The sequence below is a fragment of the Gekko japonicus genome, unplaced genomic scaffold (assembly GCF_001447785.1).
Source record: "Gekko japonicus isolate JY-2015 unplaced genomic scaffold, Gekko_japonicus_V1.1 scaffold955, whole genome shotgun sequence".
Taxonomy (NCBI): Eukaryota; Metazoa; Chordata; class Lepidosauria; order Squamata; family Gekkonidae; genus Gekko; species Gekko japonicus.
The window spans coordinates 441,397-457,831 of record NW_015163631.1 but is presented as its reverse complement, the minus strand read 5'-3'; the positions used below and the strand labels follow the sequence as shown (position 1 = coordinate 457,831).

The 16,435-nt window shown below is 50.7% G+C and overlaps 1 protein-coding gene across 1 annotated transcript in view; it reads left to right on the top strand.

Moving 5' to 3' along the window:
- The window catches only part of DDX31 (DEAD-box helicase 31), a 118,450-nt gene that overhangs the window by 71,835 nt on the left and 30,180 nt on the right, over positions 1-16,435 (top strand). The window contains exon 17 of the mRNA XM_015407538.1: positions 2,685-2,766. Within this exon, the coding sequence (XP_015263024.1) occupies positions 2,685-2,766 (82 nt within the window). The remainder of the gene's footprint in view (positions 1-2,684; positions 2,767-16,435) is intronic.

The following is a 16,435-nucleotide window of genomic DNA, read 5'->3' as shown; positions in this document are numbered from 1 at the left end:
AATGCCAGTAGCTCACAACGTAGGATTTTTGCTCACAAGTCTCCACAGCTTAGAGGGAGCGTTGTCAAGCACTACAGTTATTTTAGGCATAAAAGTTCTCTGTGCACTTAGAAAAGCTTGGTCTCAGGAGAGGGGTAAGAATTTCATAGGGTTCTTCTCGATACGCTAACTTTAAGCATGCAGGGAATGCCTCCGCTTTTGGTAGGCGTTTGAGAGCAGGTGTGGTGCAGCAGTTAGGGTGCCCAACTACCATCAGGGGGGCCTGGGTTCCAATCCCCACTTCTTTGCTGGCCGTCCTTTGGCCAGTCCCTCTCGCTCTTATCCCAGCCCACCTTACAGGGTTGCTGTGAGGATTAAATGAGAAGAGGAGGATCAGTGTATGTTGTCCTGAGCTCCTGGGCAGAAAGGCGGGATGGTGACAGTGCACTAGATAGATTCAACAGATTTTCATAAACGTTTAGCAGACAGTCCAAAGCGGTACAGCCCTGACTGAGCTCTCCAACCTCCTCTCCCGTTGGCTTGTATGAGAGCCCCACATAAAGACCTGGGACAGTTGATGAAGAAGAAGAGATTGGATTTCTACCCCGCCCTTCACTACCCAAAGGTGTCTCAGAGCGGCTTACAAACTCCTTTCCCTTCCCCTCCCCACCACAGACACCCTGTGAGGTAAAAGGTGTCTCAGAGCGGCTTACAAACTCCTTTCCCTTCCCCTCCCCACAACAGACACCCTGTGAGGTAAAAGAAGAAGAAGAGATTGGATTTATACCCCGCCCTTCACTACCCAAAGATGTCTCAGAGCGGCTTACAAACTCCTTTCCCTTCCCCTCCCCACCACAGACACCCTGTGAGGTAAAAGGTGTCTCAGAGCGGCTTACAAACTCCTTTCCCTTCCCCTCCCCACAACAGACACCCTGTGAGGTAAAAGAAGAAGAAGAGATTGGATTTATACCCCGCCCTTCACTACCCAAAGATGTCTCAGAGCGGCTTACAAACTCCTTTCCCTTCCCCTCCCCACAGCAGACACCCTGTGAGGTGGGTGGGGCTGGGAGAGCTCTGACAGAAACAGCTCTTTTTTAAGAACAGCTGCGCCAGAACTATGGCTTGCCCAAGGTCATCCAGCAGCTGTGAGTGGAGGAGTGGGGAATCAAACCCAGTTCTCCCAGATTAGGGGGAGCTCTCCAACCTCCTCTCCTGTTGGCTTGTATGAGTGCCCCACATAAAGGCCTGGGACAGTTGATGAAGAAGAGGAGATTGGATTTATACCCCGCCCTTCACTACCCAAAGGTGTCTCTGAGCTGCTTACAAACTCCTTTCCCTTCCCCTCCCCACAGCAGACACCCTGTGAGGCAGGTGGGGCTGAGAGAGCTCTGACAGAAACGGCTTTTTCAAGAACAGCTCTGCCAGAACTATGGCTTGCCCAAGGTCATCCAGCAGGTGCAAGTGGAGGAGTGGGGAATCAAACCCGGTTCTCCCAGATTGGGGGGGGGGGCTCTAGACAAGATGTTCTTCAGTACCACCCCTGACCCCACAAGCTGCCTTCAATTTATCCTCCCTCCTCCACTACATCTGCCTGCACGCACCCAGTCAGTTAAGGACTAAAAGGAGCCTGAGAGAATCGCTGTTCTACTCCATCTACTGCCTGGGAAATAAGGGGACCCTCGGAAAATGGAAGCGCATCCCAGAAGCCTCTGGGGCTGGCTCCTGATTCCTGGTAGGGGTGGGAGGGGCCAGGAATCAGAAGTGGGCCCTCTGCCAGGCTGTGAGCCTCCCCAGCCGCCAAGCCCTGCCGGCCCTGAGATGGCCAAAAGATTGGGTATACGGCAGCTTCCTGTGTTGGTTGTGTGCAGGACAAAGTAACAACCACTGAGCAAGGGAGAGGCTGAGGCCTTTCTACGCTCCTAAGAAAGACGAATGTGGTGACTGTTTCCGGACTCGAGAGACTGGTGATGAATATATGGGGGGAAGGGGGGAGTTCTACTGACACTAAAGGATGTGGTTAAACTGGCCGACAGTGGGCATCATAAAGACCTTTGACTGCCCTGGGAATTATAACGATAACAGTATGTGTCACTTATTTGTATACTGTAAATTGCAGAATCATAAACAGTTATTTTTCTCCCCTTCAATGTTAAGAACATAAGAGATGCCAATGTTGGATCAGGCCAAAGGCCCATCCAGTCCAACACTCTGTGTCACACAGTGGCCAGAAATACCAGGTGCCATCAGGAGGTCCAGCAGTGGGGCCAGGACATTAGAAGCCCTCCCACTGTTGACCCCCCCAAGCACCAAGAAGACAGAGCATCCCTTGCCCCAGAGCCCCTAGCTATACCTTGTGGCTAATAGCCACTGATGGACCTCTGCTCCCTATGCTTATCTAATTCCCTTTTGAAGCCGTCCATACTTGTAGCCGCCACCACTTCCTGTGGCAGTGAGTTCCATGTGTTAATCACTCTTTGGGTGAAGAAGTACTTCCTTTTATCCATTCTAGCCCGACTGCTCAGCAATTTCATGGAGTGCCCACGAGTTCTTGTATTGTGAGAGAGGGAGAAAAGTAGCTCTTTCTCTACCTGCTCTTTCCCATGCATAATCTTATAAACCTCAATCATGTCACCCCTCAGTCGTCGTTTCTCCAAGCTAAAGAGCCCTAAGCGCCTTAACCTTTCCTCATGTTTTGGTCCTTTCAGCGTTTCGGAACTGAAGATGGAGGCCATCCTGTCCTACCTAATGAAAGATAACCGTTTCGTGGGAGACCGAGGGGGAAATAAGGTGAGTCCTGTTGGGAGGGAGCTCTCTTCCCCTCCTCTCCCCCACTTTGCTCCCGTCGCTTTCTTATCCAGGCACAACAAGGCACGGTTTTGTCCTTCCTCTTTCTCTGCTGGTAGATCAGTTGGCTCACAGTACAGCTAGCCAGAAGCAGGACATTTACTTATACTCCACCTTTCTACCCTGAGGGGGACCCAAAGCAGCTGACATAATTCTCCTCACCTCCATTTTATCCTCATAACGGCAACCCTGTGAGAGCGTGTGACTGACCCAAGGTCACCCAGCGAGCTTCCACGGACAAGTGGGGATTCGAACTTGGGTCTCCCAGATCCTAGTCCAAACCTTTAACCACTAGGCCACGCTGGCTCTCATGCTCGGCTCGCGGGCTTCCTGGGGGCACCTGGCAGTTGGCCATTGTGGGAAATTTAGATGGGCCTTTGATATGATATGAGCGGAGCTGCGGTGGCTCAAGTGGTTAAGACGCTGAACTGCAGGCTGTGGGAGGTCGGTAGTTCAGCAGTTCGAGACTCAGGTGCCGCATGATGGAGTGAGCTCCCGTCTCTAGTTCCAGCTCCTGCCAACCTAGCAGTTTGAAAGCAAGAAATTGCAAGTAGATAAATAGGTACCACTTCGGTGGGAAGGTAACAGCGTTCCGTGCGCCTTGGTGTTTAGTCAAACTGGCCACATGACCACGGAAACGTCTTCGGACAGCGCTGGCTCTTCGGCTTTGAAACGGAGATGAGCACCGCAACCCTAGAGTCGGATTCGACTGGCTTTCGAGCAAGGGAACCTTTACCTTTACTTTACCTTGATATGAGCAGGCAGGGCTGTTGCTGTGTACTGGACTTTAATCAGATATTTTCCTGATCATGTGCCAGTCGTTGTTTGACTTCGAAACTGTCCCCTTTGAGTAGATTTCAGTGTGTCTCCTGGTGCAGTGCACAGTTGAAACGGACGCAATTTGTGTGGCTTGTGGCGGAAGGGAAATTGAACTGTCCACTTAAAAAAAAAGTTGTTTATTTGGGTCCCTATCCCAACATATCACAAAGATTCAGTCTGTAAGAACTGAAAGCAAAGTGATGAGAAGTCATCACATTCAGTTAAACTTCCCCATCCTTTCCTGACTGAACCCGGAGCTCCAAGAGCAAACCCCGAAGAGCCGGTGGAGAAAATACGCCGTCCTGTGAACTTCCTTGTAACGTTATTTTCTTCCTCCTGCCTTCACTGATGTCCATTATAAATATCCCTTTGGCGCGTGTGTTTTTTGGCCTTCTCTGAGAAGCCGGCAGCCGGCAAGAGAAGCCAAAAACACCTGTAAAATGTATTTTTTATCTTTAGACGCATAAAATATATATGCGGCCGTGTCTGGGTGCGTGGATGTTCACCTGCCTACAAAGGGAATGCGTTTGATCTGTGCACTTTCTACTGGTGGGGAGGGGGGCAGGCTGGGGAAGACTCCCCGGGGGGACTCCGCGTGCGGGGGGTTCGGATTTGCCGGGCCAAAAGTTATTAAAAACAAAACCCTTTTGTTTTGTTGCCGGGTGTCTTTTTAGAAGCGAGAGGAGGCATCACAACTCCAGCCCCACACCTTGCTTCTTTGCCCCCCACCCCAAAGGCAGGCAAGGTGGATCGCTCTTCTTGCCTTCCCACGTTGACCGTCTTTTAAACTTGGGTTTTCTCAGTACTGCCCCCCCCAACACAGACATACCCGGGGCTGGTTTAGATACAGCATCGTGAGCACCCAGCTCTGCTGAGCGGATCTGGGCCTCCGCGCTCCCTCCCTGCTTCCTCGTCTCCCTGGCGAATTCTCCCATCCTTCCGTGGCGTACTTCCCCACAGCGTTATCACTGCACGGATGCCCACTATTGTTAACGGGGATTTGAAAACGGGGACTGAAGCAGGTTTGCAGACGTTGGCTGGGAAGGGGTCCGGCGGCTGTGAAGCCTGGCCAGAACTGGCAGAGATATCCCCCTACCCCAAGGTTAGCGTAGGCCCAGGAATGCTGGGGGGGAGCGGACAGTGTTCCTCACCGCACCCTTCTGCATCAATGTGGGACGCCTCCCGTGGGCTGAAGAAAGAATCCTGCTCAGGGCTTTTTTGTAGAAAAAGCCCAGCAGGAGCTCATTAGCATAGTAGGCCACACCCAACAGCAGAAACTAATTAGCATTTTAGGCCACACCCCTGACGCCGCAGCACATTAGCATATTAGGCCACACCCCATGCCTTCCTTTGGCTTGGCTGGACGCCCCGCAGCTGCGAGGAGCCTGGGCAAGCCCCCCCTTGAAGGGAAGGCAGTTTAATACATCGGGGGGCATTTAAATGCCTCCCCGATTCTTCCAGGGGGACCCCTGGCCTGCCCACCTCAGAGTCGCCGGGGGGGGGGGTTGCTCTCCAGGCCTTCCCTCTGTAGCCAGGCACGTAGAGGTTTGGGCTGTAGTGGGCGTGGCCAACTCTGAAGCCAGCTGGAACTCCGTTCCTGTGCGTTCCTGCCCAAAGATAGCCCTGGCTCCTGTCATTTTCCCCCAAGGGCTTCCCCTAAGCTTGAAGACCCAAAGGCAAGGGGCCTCTTGACATCTGCCGAACTATCTTTTTCATACCTCCGTAGACCTCACTGCCTTCCTCCATTTCCACCCCTCTCTCTCAGTTTTGTCTTCTCTCTAGAACAATTTAAAAGATTGCTGTGGGGCTGCTAGAGTAACTCACTGGAGGTCGGGGGGGGGCACCCTGTTGCACGTCATGGCCCCCAGCAGAAGACTAATTCATCTTCTGGGCCTCCTTCACTTCCTCAGCCGAATTGTTAAGCCTTTCCTTCATTTTGCTCCGACAGTAATAATAAATCGTACTTTGCATTCATGTAGCACTTTGTATACATGATAATGCAGTTGTTACAACCAGTGTTCCCGCTAAGCTGAGTTAGTGTGAGCTAGCTCACAGTTTTTTAGCCTCCGGCTCACACATTTTTGTCTTCGCTCAGGAAGGATGGCTCCAGGGCAGACTAATGTATGCAGTAGCCAAATTGCTCGCTCACAACTTTAATGCCGGTAGCTCACAAAGTACAATTTTTGCTCACAAGACTCTACAGCTTAGCGGGAACATTGGTTACAACACCCTTGTAAGGTAGGTCAGGGGTGATTACCCCACACACACACTGTAGAAGGCGATGGTCACATCCTATTTTCACAGTAGGGTTCAGATTTGAACCAGGGTTCTCCACAAACAGCTGTCTAACTGGACTGTGAAGCTTCTGTTTGAAAAGCCACCACAGGCATCGACGGCTTTAGAAGGGGATTGGACAGGTTCGTGGAGGAGTGGTCAGTCAGTGGCTACTAGCCAAGGTGGCTAAAGGGAACCTCCATGTGCAGAGGCAGTGAAGCTCTGAATCCCAGAGCCAGGAGGCAACATCAGGGGGAGACCTTGGCCTCTGTGCCCTGTTGTTGGCCCTCCAGAGGACCTGGTTGGCCACTATGTGAGACAGGATGCTGGACGAGGTGGGCCACTGGTCTGATCCAGCAGGGCTCTTCTGATGTTCTTATTAAGGCCTCGGTGTCATGGGCGGCAGCGACCATGCCAGGCTCCCGCCCGAGTTGGCAGCACAGTCTGAAAGAAGCCAGACTAAATATTACCAGAACCAGGGCTTTCTCGGTGGCGGCCCCACACTGGTGGAATAAGCTCCCAGAGAACATCAGGGCCCTGCGGGACCTCTCACAGTTCCGCAGGGCCTGTAAAACGGAGATCTTCTGCTAGGCGTTCGATTAGGGGCCGCCGTTGAGGGGTGTGCCCTGAAACATCTTCTGGCTGAACTTAGACCACCTCCTGGCTAGAGTTCCCGCTGGATACTACCCCTAGCTAGGGATTGATTGGATTACCGCCATAGTTGGTACTGTAATTGTTGTTGTTTACTTGTTTTAACTGATATTGTACTTATTAATTGTTTTAACTTTTGTTATGTTATTTAATATGTTAGCCACCTTGAGCCTGCTTGTCAGGCAAGGTGGGGTATAAATACAAACAAACAATAAATAAATAAATAAATCGCCAGAGCCAGAAGCTGGCCCTTCTGACTCCTCGGGAGTTGACAGCCTGCTGCCTCTAGCGCCTGAGCCTGTAACCCCTGCACCTGGTCCCGCAGCGGCCGATGAGGTACAGGTGCAACCGGGGAGCCCGCCTGACTCACCCCCGCGGGTGGCTCAGTCGAGGGAGTGGTTCCGCAGGGACTTAGCCACCCGCCGCCGAGGCGTACGCTGGCAGGGAAGGCAAGTGTCAAGCCCTGAGCACTAGCAGGAGCAGCGCCTCCGCCACGGGAAGCATGGCCGGAAGCCTGTATCGCTCCCACTCGGGATCGGGCTCTCCGTGGAAGCAATGAGTCACTGACCTCGCATCCACCCTTGGCTCCTGTCCTCGGACCTTGTTCTTTTTCGGATTCCCTGGCTTCCTGGCCCCTGCTCCAGAGTCAGACGACCCCTCTCTCGGTCTCGATGCCCGGCTCCTGTTCTGAATCTGCTGGCTACAACCTCAGACCAGACTCCCGCCTCTCAACCCAGCCCAGCCCGTGACATCCGGCCTCTCCGCCCTGTGGTTGGCCGTCCAGAGGAGCTGGTTGGCCACTGTGTGGAGACCGGATGCTGGGCTAGGTGGGCCACTGGTCTGATCCAGCAGGGCTCTTCGGATGTTCTTACAGGTGCTTTCCCAGTTGTGCCAGTTGCTTTGAAGGGGGAGCCTGTGGCGTATGCGCAGCCACTGGAGACTTTTCCCACCCCTGTGCTCTCCCTCCAGGCAAAATCCCTTTTTGCAGAGGAGCATGGTGGGAACCGGGTATCTCGTCATCCGGCATTGTGGCCTGGCTCGGTTCTTAAGGGTGGTAACTGGAGCTTCAGACGTTTGTGCGAACCCTTGGGGATTTTAACCTAGACAGAGAACCATTTCACACCGTGTACTTTCACGCACGCACCTAAAATGCATTATTCAGTGCATGCTTGAAAACGTAAACTGTGAATGCGACAAACACGTGTGACGGGCAAGGTGGGTTTGGATGCTAGGACTGCTTGCTGCTCTGTGAGTTTACACAGTGTCCCTGGTACCAGAGAGCTTGGTGTGTGTGTGTGTGTGTGTGTGTGTGTGTGTGTGTTTTCCTTTCCAGCTCTGAGTCAGTTTTAAATTTAGACTTTCAGCCCTGGAAGGGAGGAATTAAACCATGCCATTAGGGTGCAGTTTTAAAAATAAAATCTCTCTCCGAGGGGATGAGAAGAGGTATAAAAAGAAAGTAGGGACCGCGGGGAGTGGGGGGGGGGGCCTTGATCTGTTTTTTAAGCACGCTATATTTTTCTGCCATTTGCTGTTCCTTCTCCCTGTTCTTAGTTTGTTTGTCTCCCTCTGACCCTCCATTGTTTTTCCACCCCCATGTACATAGCTTCCCCCCCCCTTTTTCTAATCCCTTGGTTTAATCATAATCATTTCCCCCTCTTAAATTCTCTCTCCCTTCCTTCCTTCCCTCCATCTTTTCCTTTCTGGAGAAGGAAGAAGAAATGCCTCATTTTGAAACCTTAAAGAGGTGGGGAGGGAGGCGGGGGGGGGGAGAGTGAGAAGTCCTTTGTAATATATTGCCATATTATCACTAAATCCCCAGACAGTTGTGGCATAGAAGCGAGTCACCTGTCACTTAAGTTTGAGGTCTCTTTAATTTTCTCCAGGAATTCGCGCCGGGCTGTCTTTAATTTGTGGCCTTTATTGGAATTCTGAAACCTTTCCTGCCTTCCCTGGTGCTCAGATCTATTCTGAGCTCCGATACAGAATGTATACAATAACCAACAGAGGGATTTGGCGAGGGCTGGAGCTCTGTTTATTTAACACTCTGGAGGGATTTTCGGGTTTATTTGGTCCTTCGCTGCCCGCTTTCAATAACGCTTTGACAACCGTTCTGCCCTTCTCATTAATTTTAAACAGTTAAAACATGGGGAGGGGGGGGAAGGGAGGGGGGGAAAGTTTTCATTATTAAAGTGCTTTACTTTTTAATAACAGAGGATTCTGTCCGCCAGGGGAAAGGGCAACTTCGCTTAATTTCACATTCATATTAAAAAATGCCGGGAAGGTGACACTCTACGCAACCCAGGAGGCTTAACGAAAGAAATAGGTGGATTCAGCGGCGGGGGGTGCGGGGGCAAGTGGGAAGGAGGGGGGAGGAAAGAGAAAGTTTTTTTAGCATTTTCACATGGGTGGAAACTTTACTTTTGGGGGGGGGGAAACAATTAATCTTTGCACTGCTTTTCCCATTAAAAATGCCCAAAGCGGTGGGCGGTGGTAAAGATATCAGAATCTCTTGCCACCTGTTAGTGATGGCGAGACATGCGCTGAATCATGCGCTTTCAGGCCCCTTTCGGCCCACTTTGCAGCTGGGTTTTACTGTGTGGAATGGCTAAATCCCCTTGCGAATGATGGCCAAAAAGTGGATCGGAGGTGCATCCTTCAGCATGTGTGAAAGCCTCCCGTCCACTTCCGTGTCGTGAGCATCTGGTGTCTGAAGGGAGGAATGGCAGGCCTCCTGGATCAGGCCGGTGGTCCAGCTTGCCCAGCACCCTTTTCCCAGTCCTGGTCAGCCAGATGCTTCCGGGAGGCCCCACTGACCAGGAGGTGAGGGCAGCTGCCTTGCCGTGTTTACTTGATCCCAGGACCAGTTATTCAGAGGGACCCTGCCCCTGCACACGGAAGTTCCCTTTTGCTCTCTGGGCTAACAGCCATCGAGCCTCCAGTCCGATCCCTTTTCAGTGCTATGGAAACCAGAGGCCACATCCCAAAGCAGTGAATTTCATAAGTTAGTAATGCATAGAACTCGTCTAAGAATGAATTCCATTTTGGACCAGGTTATACATTCAGTTGAATCAGTGGAAAAGCTTTTGGTGGTGGGGCATCTACCAATTCAAGCTGTTTGCACAGAGGGGGAAACTCCCTGAAGAAAGAAACTAGCTTTTCAGTGGAAAAGGTTTTGCTTAACCCTACTCATGATGTGCTAGCTTTCTAGGTACAGGGAGCCTTGAAGGCTGTCCTGTTGTCTTGTTTTTCTTAAAGCCAAGCAGTGTCCCTTCTTAAACAGTGTAAAACGATACAATCGTTGGGTTCTCCCGAGTCTATAAAACTGGCTGCCATTTTCCTGTTTATTATTTATTTATTTATTTGATGAAACTTCGAGGGCCACCCTTCCCGGCAAGCAGGGCTCAGGGCAGCTTACAACAGAAAGGAACGTACAATAAATAACTCGAAGTTAGAAACTTACAGTGAAATATACAGTGCGTATATCAGCAAAATTCAATTCATTCCAAGATGGCAAAAAATATATATTCAGATTTCACAAGACTCTGGGGGGGAGGGGGGCCTTGCGGAGAGTGCCAGACTACGTACTGTGCCATCGCTGCCTTCAGCCAAATGACTGGTGGAACATCTCTGCCTTACGTGCCCTGCAGAAAGATAACAAATCCTGCAGGGCACGGATGTCCTCCAGCAGAGAGTTCCACCAGGTAGGGGCCAGGGCTGAAAAGGCCCTGGCCCTGATTGAGGACAGCCAGATCTTTCTTGGGCCGGGGACCACCGGGAGGTTCTTACTTCCCAAGCGTCATGCTGCTCTTGGGGCATACTGAGAGAGGCAGTCCCAAAGGTATGTGGGTCCCTGATTGCTAAGGGCCTCAAAGGTCAAAATCAGCACCCTGAACCTTATCTGGTGCTCCATCAGAAGCCAGTGAGGCTTACGCAGCACAGGTCGAATGTGTGCCATCCGAGCGGCCCCCGTGAGGACCCGCGTGGCTGCGTTCTGGACCCGTTGGAGCTTACGGGTCAGTCTCAAGGGTAGACCCACATAGAGTGAGTTACAGTAGTCTATCCTGGAGGTGACGGTTGCCTAGATTACCTTGGCTAATTCAGAGTGAGACAGGTAGGGAGCCAGTTGCCTTGGCTTGACACAGTTGGAGAAAGTCCAGCCTGGTAACCTTTGCAACCTTGGGCCTCCATTGATAAAGAGGCGTCCAGAGTCACGCCCATTCTCCTGACGGCTGATGCCGGTGTTAGGGGCACTCCATCAAGAGTTGGGAGTTGGCAACCCAGCTTTTATTTCCCCCCGCCCTTCATTTGTACTCCACCTTTTCCTCCTCCCCTTCATTTTATCCTCACAACAACCCTGTGAGGTAGGCTGGTCCCTGTCAGGTTCCACAGCAAGTAACTCTTCACACACGTTTCCTAAGAAGCATTATGCTTTATTAGAGTACAAAACCGGTACCATATCCACAGGATTGTTGTTAGGAATAACTATAGGGCGGGAACATCCATACATATAGCCGGACAAGGCGAATAGCTAAGCAAATGAACTTCGAGCGCGCGGGCGGGAATTCTCCCGGCGGGAAGTTACATAATGAGCAGGAGACTCGCAGGGCCCCTGAGAGCAGAAAGATTCACACCAGTGGTGGACCGCAAGCCCTCGCTTCCTCACAAGGCCAGACTGATAACGCCGCCTAGCCAAGCCAGCTCCCACGGTCTCCGAGGCAATGTTTACGGCAAGCTGGGGAAGGACAGTAGCAACATAAAATGACAGCTAGCTGACAGTCCCAAGTTATCTAGAAAGCATCCGTGGCAGAGTGGAGATTCGAACCTGGGTCTCCCATACCCTAGTCCATAACTACTATCCCACACTGGCTTTCCTACCTTGTCATGCTGTCTTGTATCCTCCCAATGTGCTGAAGAGCCACTCCCGTCAGAGAAATGCACTTTAGGGTGGAGAACAGCATTAAACTTCACTGAGCGCAGCGGCAGGATACAACCCACTGTTTGTAATGGACTAACCTGCCCTCCTCCATTTGCGCCAGGCGACCAATCTAACAATTCCTGTTTGCTATCCTGCAGATTTCAGTGTTAAATTCTGCCTTACGTAAAGGTAAAGGCTTGCTCGAAAGCCAGTCGAATCCGCCTCTAGGGATGCGGTGCTCATCTCCGTTTCCAGGCCAAAGAGCCAGCGCTGACCAGAGACGTTTCCGTGGTCATGTGGCCGGCATGACTAGACGCCGAGGCGCATAGAACGCTGTTACCTTCTCACTGAAGCGGTACCTATTTATCTACTTGCAGTTTCTTGCTTTCGAAGTGCTAGGTTGGCAGGAGAAATTCTGCCTTACAAAATGTTTTTTCACCCTCCTTGCTTAACAGTGTTACCAAATACCTCTGCCACCTGCTAAAAATCTGATTTGATTTTCAGTGCTGCAATATGAACAGCTGTGCAGGGAGGTCTGAATAGCCCAGTTTAGCGCGCTTGCAGAGCTCCACCACCACAGAAAATGGTTTGGAGTATATGGAATCTCTCTCTTCTGAAGCAGTTTCCAGTTTTGGCGAGAGTATGCAGCAGTCTGGATTTTTAAAATAACTATAAAAATATAATGAAGCATGATGTCTGGGGCAAACATAATACTATCTTTCTGCAAACCGTAGTTTGCAGGTTTGGGTCCAGTCTTGGGTCCAGGAACGTGCGCTCCTCCTCAACACAGATTTCCCTGCCTCCTTTTGTCTGCTTAGCATTATGTTCACGCTGAAGCTAGCCAGGGTTCCCATCCTAACTTAGGGCTTGCAAACCGTGGTTAGCTTTTGGTGTTTGAGATACCAAAAACATTGTGAGAGCTGACAAGGGAAGTGGGCGGGTGATTTGCACCAAGGAAACTGAGCCCTGATTTGCAGACCACAATCTACAGGCAGCTGGCTGGGCTTTGGTGGCAACACCTACACAATTTTTTGCGGGGGTATTTTTTTGTATTTTTTTTAATATGTGTTTACCTCTGGTGACTGACCCCTACTGGGGGCCTGAAGGCTATTCAGAGAGGAGGCTGGATAAAGCCTGCCCCCACCTCCCACCTCTGGTATTCCAAGGAGGTCTCCCATCCAAATACTTGCTTAGCTTCCAAGATCTGACGAGATCGGGTTTGCCTGGGCTACCTCTGGTGACTCACCAATACTGGGGGCCTGAAGGCTATTCAGAGAGGAGGCTGGATAAAGCCTGCCCCCACCTCCCACCTCTGGTATTCCAAGGAGGTCTCCCATCCAAATACTTGCCAGAGTCGACCCTGCTTAGCTTCCGAGATCTGACGAGATCGGATTTGCCTAGTCTATCCAGGTCAGGGCACAAGACCTACACATTTAATGCAATCTGATTTATTTCTTAGTTCCGGCTGATACCTCCTGGTAGAAACCAGAGACTTCACAGACTATATTTAGCGTGGTTGTAGTGCAGTTACTTAAGTATTGCATGAGCCTTTCAGCAGGGAATTTTTCAAGTGAATCTTTGCGTTTGCATGTATTCATTTATATCCCTCCTTTCTCCCCAGTTAAGTCTCAGAGCAGTTTTTAGAATGTCCTCCTCTCCTCCATTTTTCACAACAGCCCTGCGAGGTAGGCTGGGCTGAGAGTTTGTGACAGGCCCAGGGTCACCCAGCAAGCTTCCAGGGCAGAAGTGGGAATTTGAACCTAGGTCGTCCAAGGTCCTAGTTCACCTCTCTATCCCCTACACCACACAGGTTCTCGTCTTCCCATTTCACATAGCACAGTGTTTTGTACTTGGGTCAACGCAGCACCCCAGCATCACCAAAGCTAGTGCTTTTGCTGGAGAGTGTTGGTTAAAATGTGGTTGGAGGAGCATTATAGGCACCTATTGGACAGGGCCTGTGTCGTCACCAGTATGCTTTCTTTTTTTAAGGCCAAGTGTTCCCCCTCTTAGCTGACTTGAGAAAAGGAATACTTTATATAGACAGCAGTGAAAATTGCAAGCTTCCTAACCAGGGTGGCAACTAATTCCAAACATAAATAATTTTAAATTCTCTTGAGCCGCAGTCACAACATCAGCAATATTTGCATTCACGCATCATCCTGAGGGTTTTCCCCTCTCCCCGAAAGCGACAGTCACCTGCCATCTTTTGGCAAATCTTCCTGCATGGCCTTCAGCTTCCCTAATCGGGTCTGTGATGCTGCTGTAATTGTACATAAGCAGAACCTGCCAGTGTTTGAAGACAGCCTTTCAAAGGTGGCTTATTTTTACTCTTTCCATTTGGAGCTATAAGCATTTTTTTTGCAACCGTTAGCGTATTCCTTTCTCAGTTTCTCCCCCCCCCTCCCAAATCTAGTGTTGAAATAATAGGAGAGGAGTTGCATAAAGTAAAGAAGAGGAGGGGGGGGAGAAGTCTGTTTTAAGAGCCGGTAATATGGGATGGAGAGGGTGAGGTTTCCCCTCTTTCTGTACTCACAGTTGTTCTGTATGTTTAATTGTTGTGCTTTTTTGTGTTTATTACAACTCGTTTCCTGGGTTCCGGTTCCTTTCCATTCTGTTGATGGCGGGGGGACTTCGAAGTGCTGTGTCATGCCAATTCGTGCCCATGTATATAAAGTGGATGAATCACCTCACTAAAATCACAAACCTCTTAAAACCTAGCAGCTGGAAATAGACCGGGAAGGAGACAGCAGCCACAGCTAATTTGTATTAAGAAATGGTGGGGTTGGTAGAGCTCCTGTTTAAGGTCCCAGATCCGCTCTCTGGCATCCCTCGTTAAAAGGATCTCAGGTAGCAGAGCAAAATTTCTGCTTGAATTCTGGAGGAGGAGCCAGTATTGGCCTGGGGGGGGGGGGTTCCCCACAAAAAACATTTTCACTCCCTGTCAGAATTTCCAGGCATTTCGTGGGCTGGTTTGGACAGCAGATGCCACTGTCCTCTGTTCTGTGTGAACTTCTTTGTCTAGCTGAGACTGGATTTGAAGAGCCTTTTGCCGTTTTGGTCACCTCTGGAATCTGAGGCACCTCTGGAATCAGTAGAACTCAGTGCCTTCCTGGTGGTGGCTCCCGTATGGCGACGTTCCCTCTGCCCGGAATACAAATAGGGTTGCCAGGACTGTAGCCAGGATTTTGTAATTCGGGGGAGGCCTTTAAATAAGTCGGGGGGCACTGATGTCACAAAATGAAAAATAAAATAAATATAGGCCCCGGTCACACGGGCCTGATATCGCGGGGGGAGGCGTGGCTAATTGCCCCGGCGCAGTTTGATCCACGATTACGCGATCAGACGCGCCGGAGGCACACCACGGGTCCGTCCCTCCATGTCGGCGGGTAAACGAGGGTGGCGTTCACATGACGATCCTGCAGCACGGCAAAGAAGCGGCACGGCGCGATCACACCAGCAATGGCTAGGTGCCGTGACAAACAGGGTCATTTTTTTTTAAAAGCCGAAAGGGCACTTTTGCTTTCCTCTTTGTGCGCATGTGCCGTTGGGTGCTTGTGCGCATCTTGTGGAGACTTGGGGGGGGGAACCTGTTTGCGAAGGGACATGGGCAGGCGCCGGATGCAACCACCGGAAACGCGATCAGACGCCAGCCCTTGCCCCGTGGTTTCCAGAAACTACTACCTCGGAGGTACTAGTTTTTAACTCCGCATCTTCGGCGGGAAGCCTCGGGTTCGCCACGGGAGCTCGACGCTTCCCAGATGTTGCGGTGTGATCGCGCCCGGAAAATCCGCCTATCTTCCACTCCCCTCCCCAAACCCTCCCCTCCCCAGGCTCCATCCCCTAAATCTCCAGGAATTCCCCCACCCAGAGCTGGCAACCCTAAATGGAAGACTTGCTTGTTTCTCCTGACCTTTACCATTTTGTGGTGTCGGTTTGCTCCAGCCTGTGTTGGATGTTGTTACTGAGGCTGCCAAGTCTTAGCGTGTTAATTGGCGAAAGCCATTTTGCTCTGCTAGAGAGATGTTCCCGGTTGATTCAAGAACTTCCACAAATTGAAAGTGGTGAGCAGAATCTTAGACGTTGTCTTCCTCCTTCCAACATGGAGGGAACGCCTGTTCCAAAGAAGTGCTTGTCACAACATTTTTCCTTGGGTAGTGGTGTGGTATCCATGGGTTACATGTATGCAGATTTAATCAGTTAAACAGTTAATAAGCTAAGATTTCTTACATAAGAATATAAGAACATAAGAGAAGCCAATGTTGGATCAGGCCAATGGCCCATCCAGTCCAACACTCTGTCACACAGTGGCCAAATATACCAGGGGCCATCAGGAGGTCCAGCAGTGGGGCCAGGACACCAGGAGCCCTCCCACTGTTGCCCCCCCAAGCACCAAGAATACAGAGCATCACTCGCCCCAGACCAAGAGTTCCTCTCTATAACTTGTGGCTAATAGCCACTGATGGACCTCTGCTCCATATACTTATCTAATTCCCTCTTGAAGCCATCCATGCTTGTAGCCGCCGCCACCTCCTGTGGCCGTGAATTCCATGTGTTAATCACTCGTTGGGTGAAGAAGTACTTCCTTTTATCTGTTCTAACCCAACTGCTCAGCATTTCATTCAGTGCCCACGAGTTCTTATACTGTGAGAAAGGGAGAAAAGTACTTCTTTCTGTACCTGTTCTGTCCCATGCATAATCTTATAAACATCAATCATGTCACCCCCTCAGCTGTCGTTTCTCCAGGCTAAAGAGCACCAAGCGTTTTAACTTTTCTTCGCATGGAAAGTGTTCCAACCTTTTTATCATTCTAGTTGCCCTTTTCTTAAATCACTTGACAACCCTCATTGTTACTGTTGATAATGACCTCAGTGTTGTACAGTCGTATAGTTCTTAACTGGTACAGTTCATTATTTCCACTATTATTGGCCGCTTTGAAGACCAGTGGATGAAAAC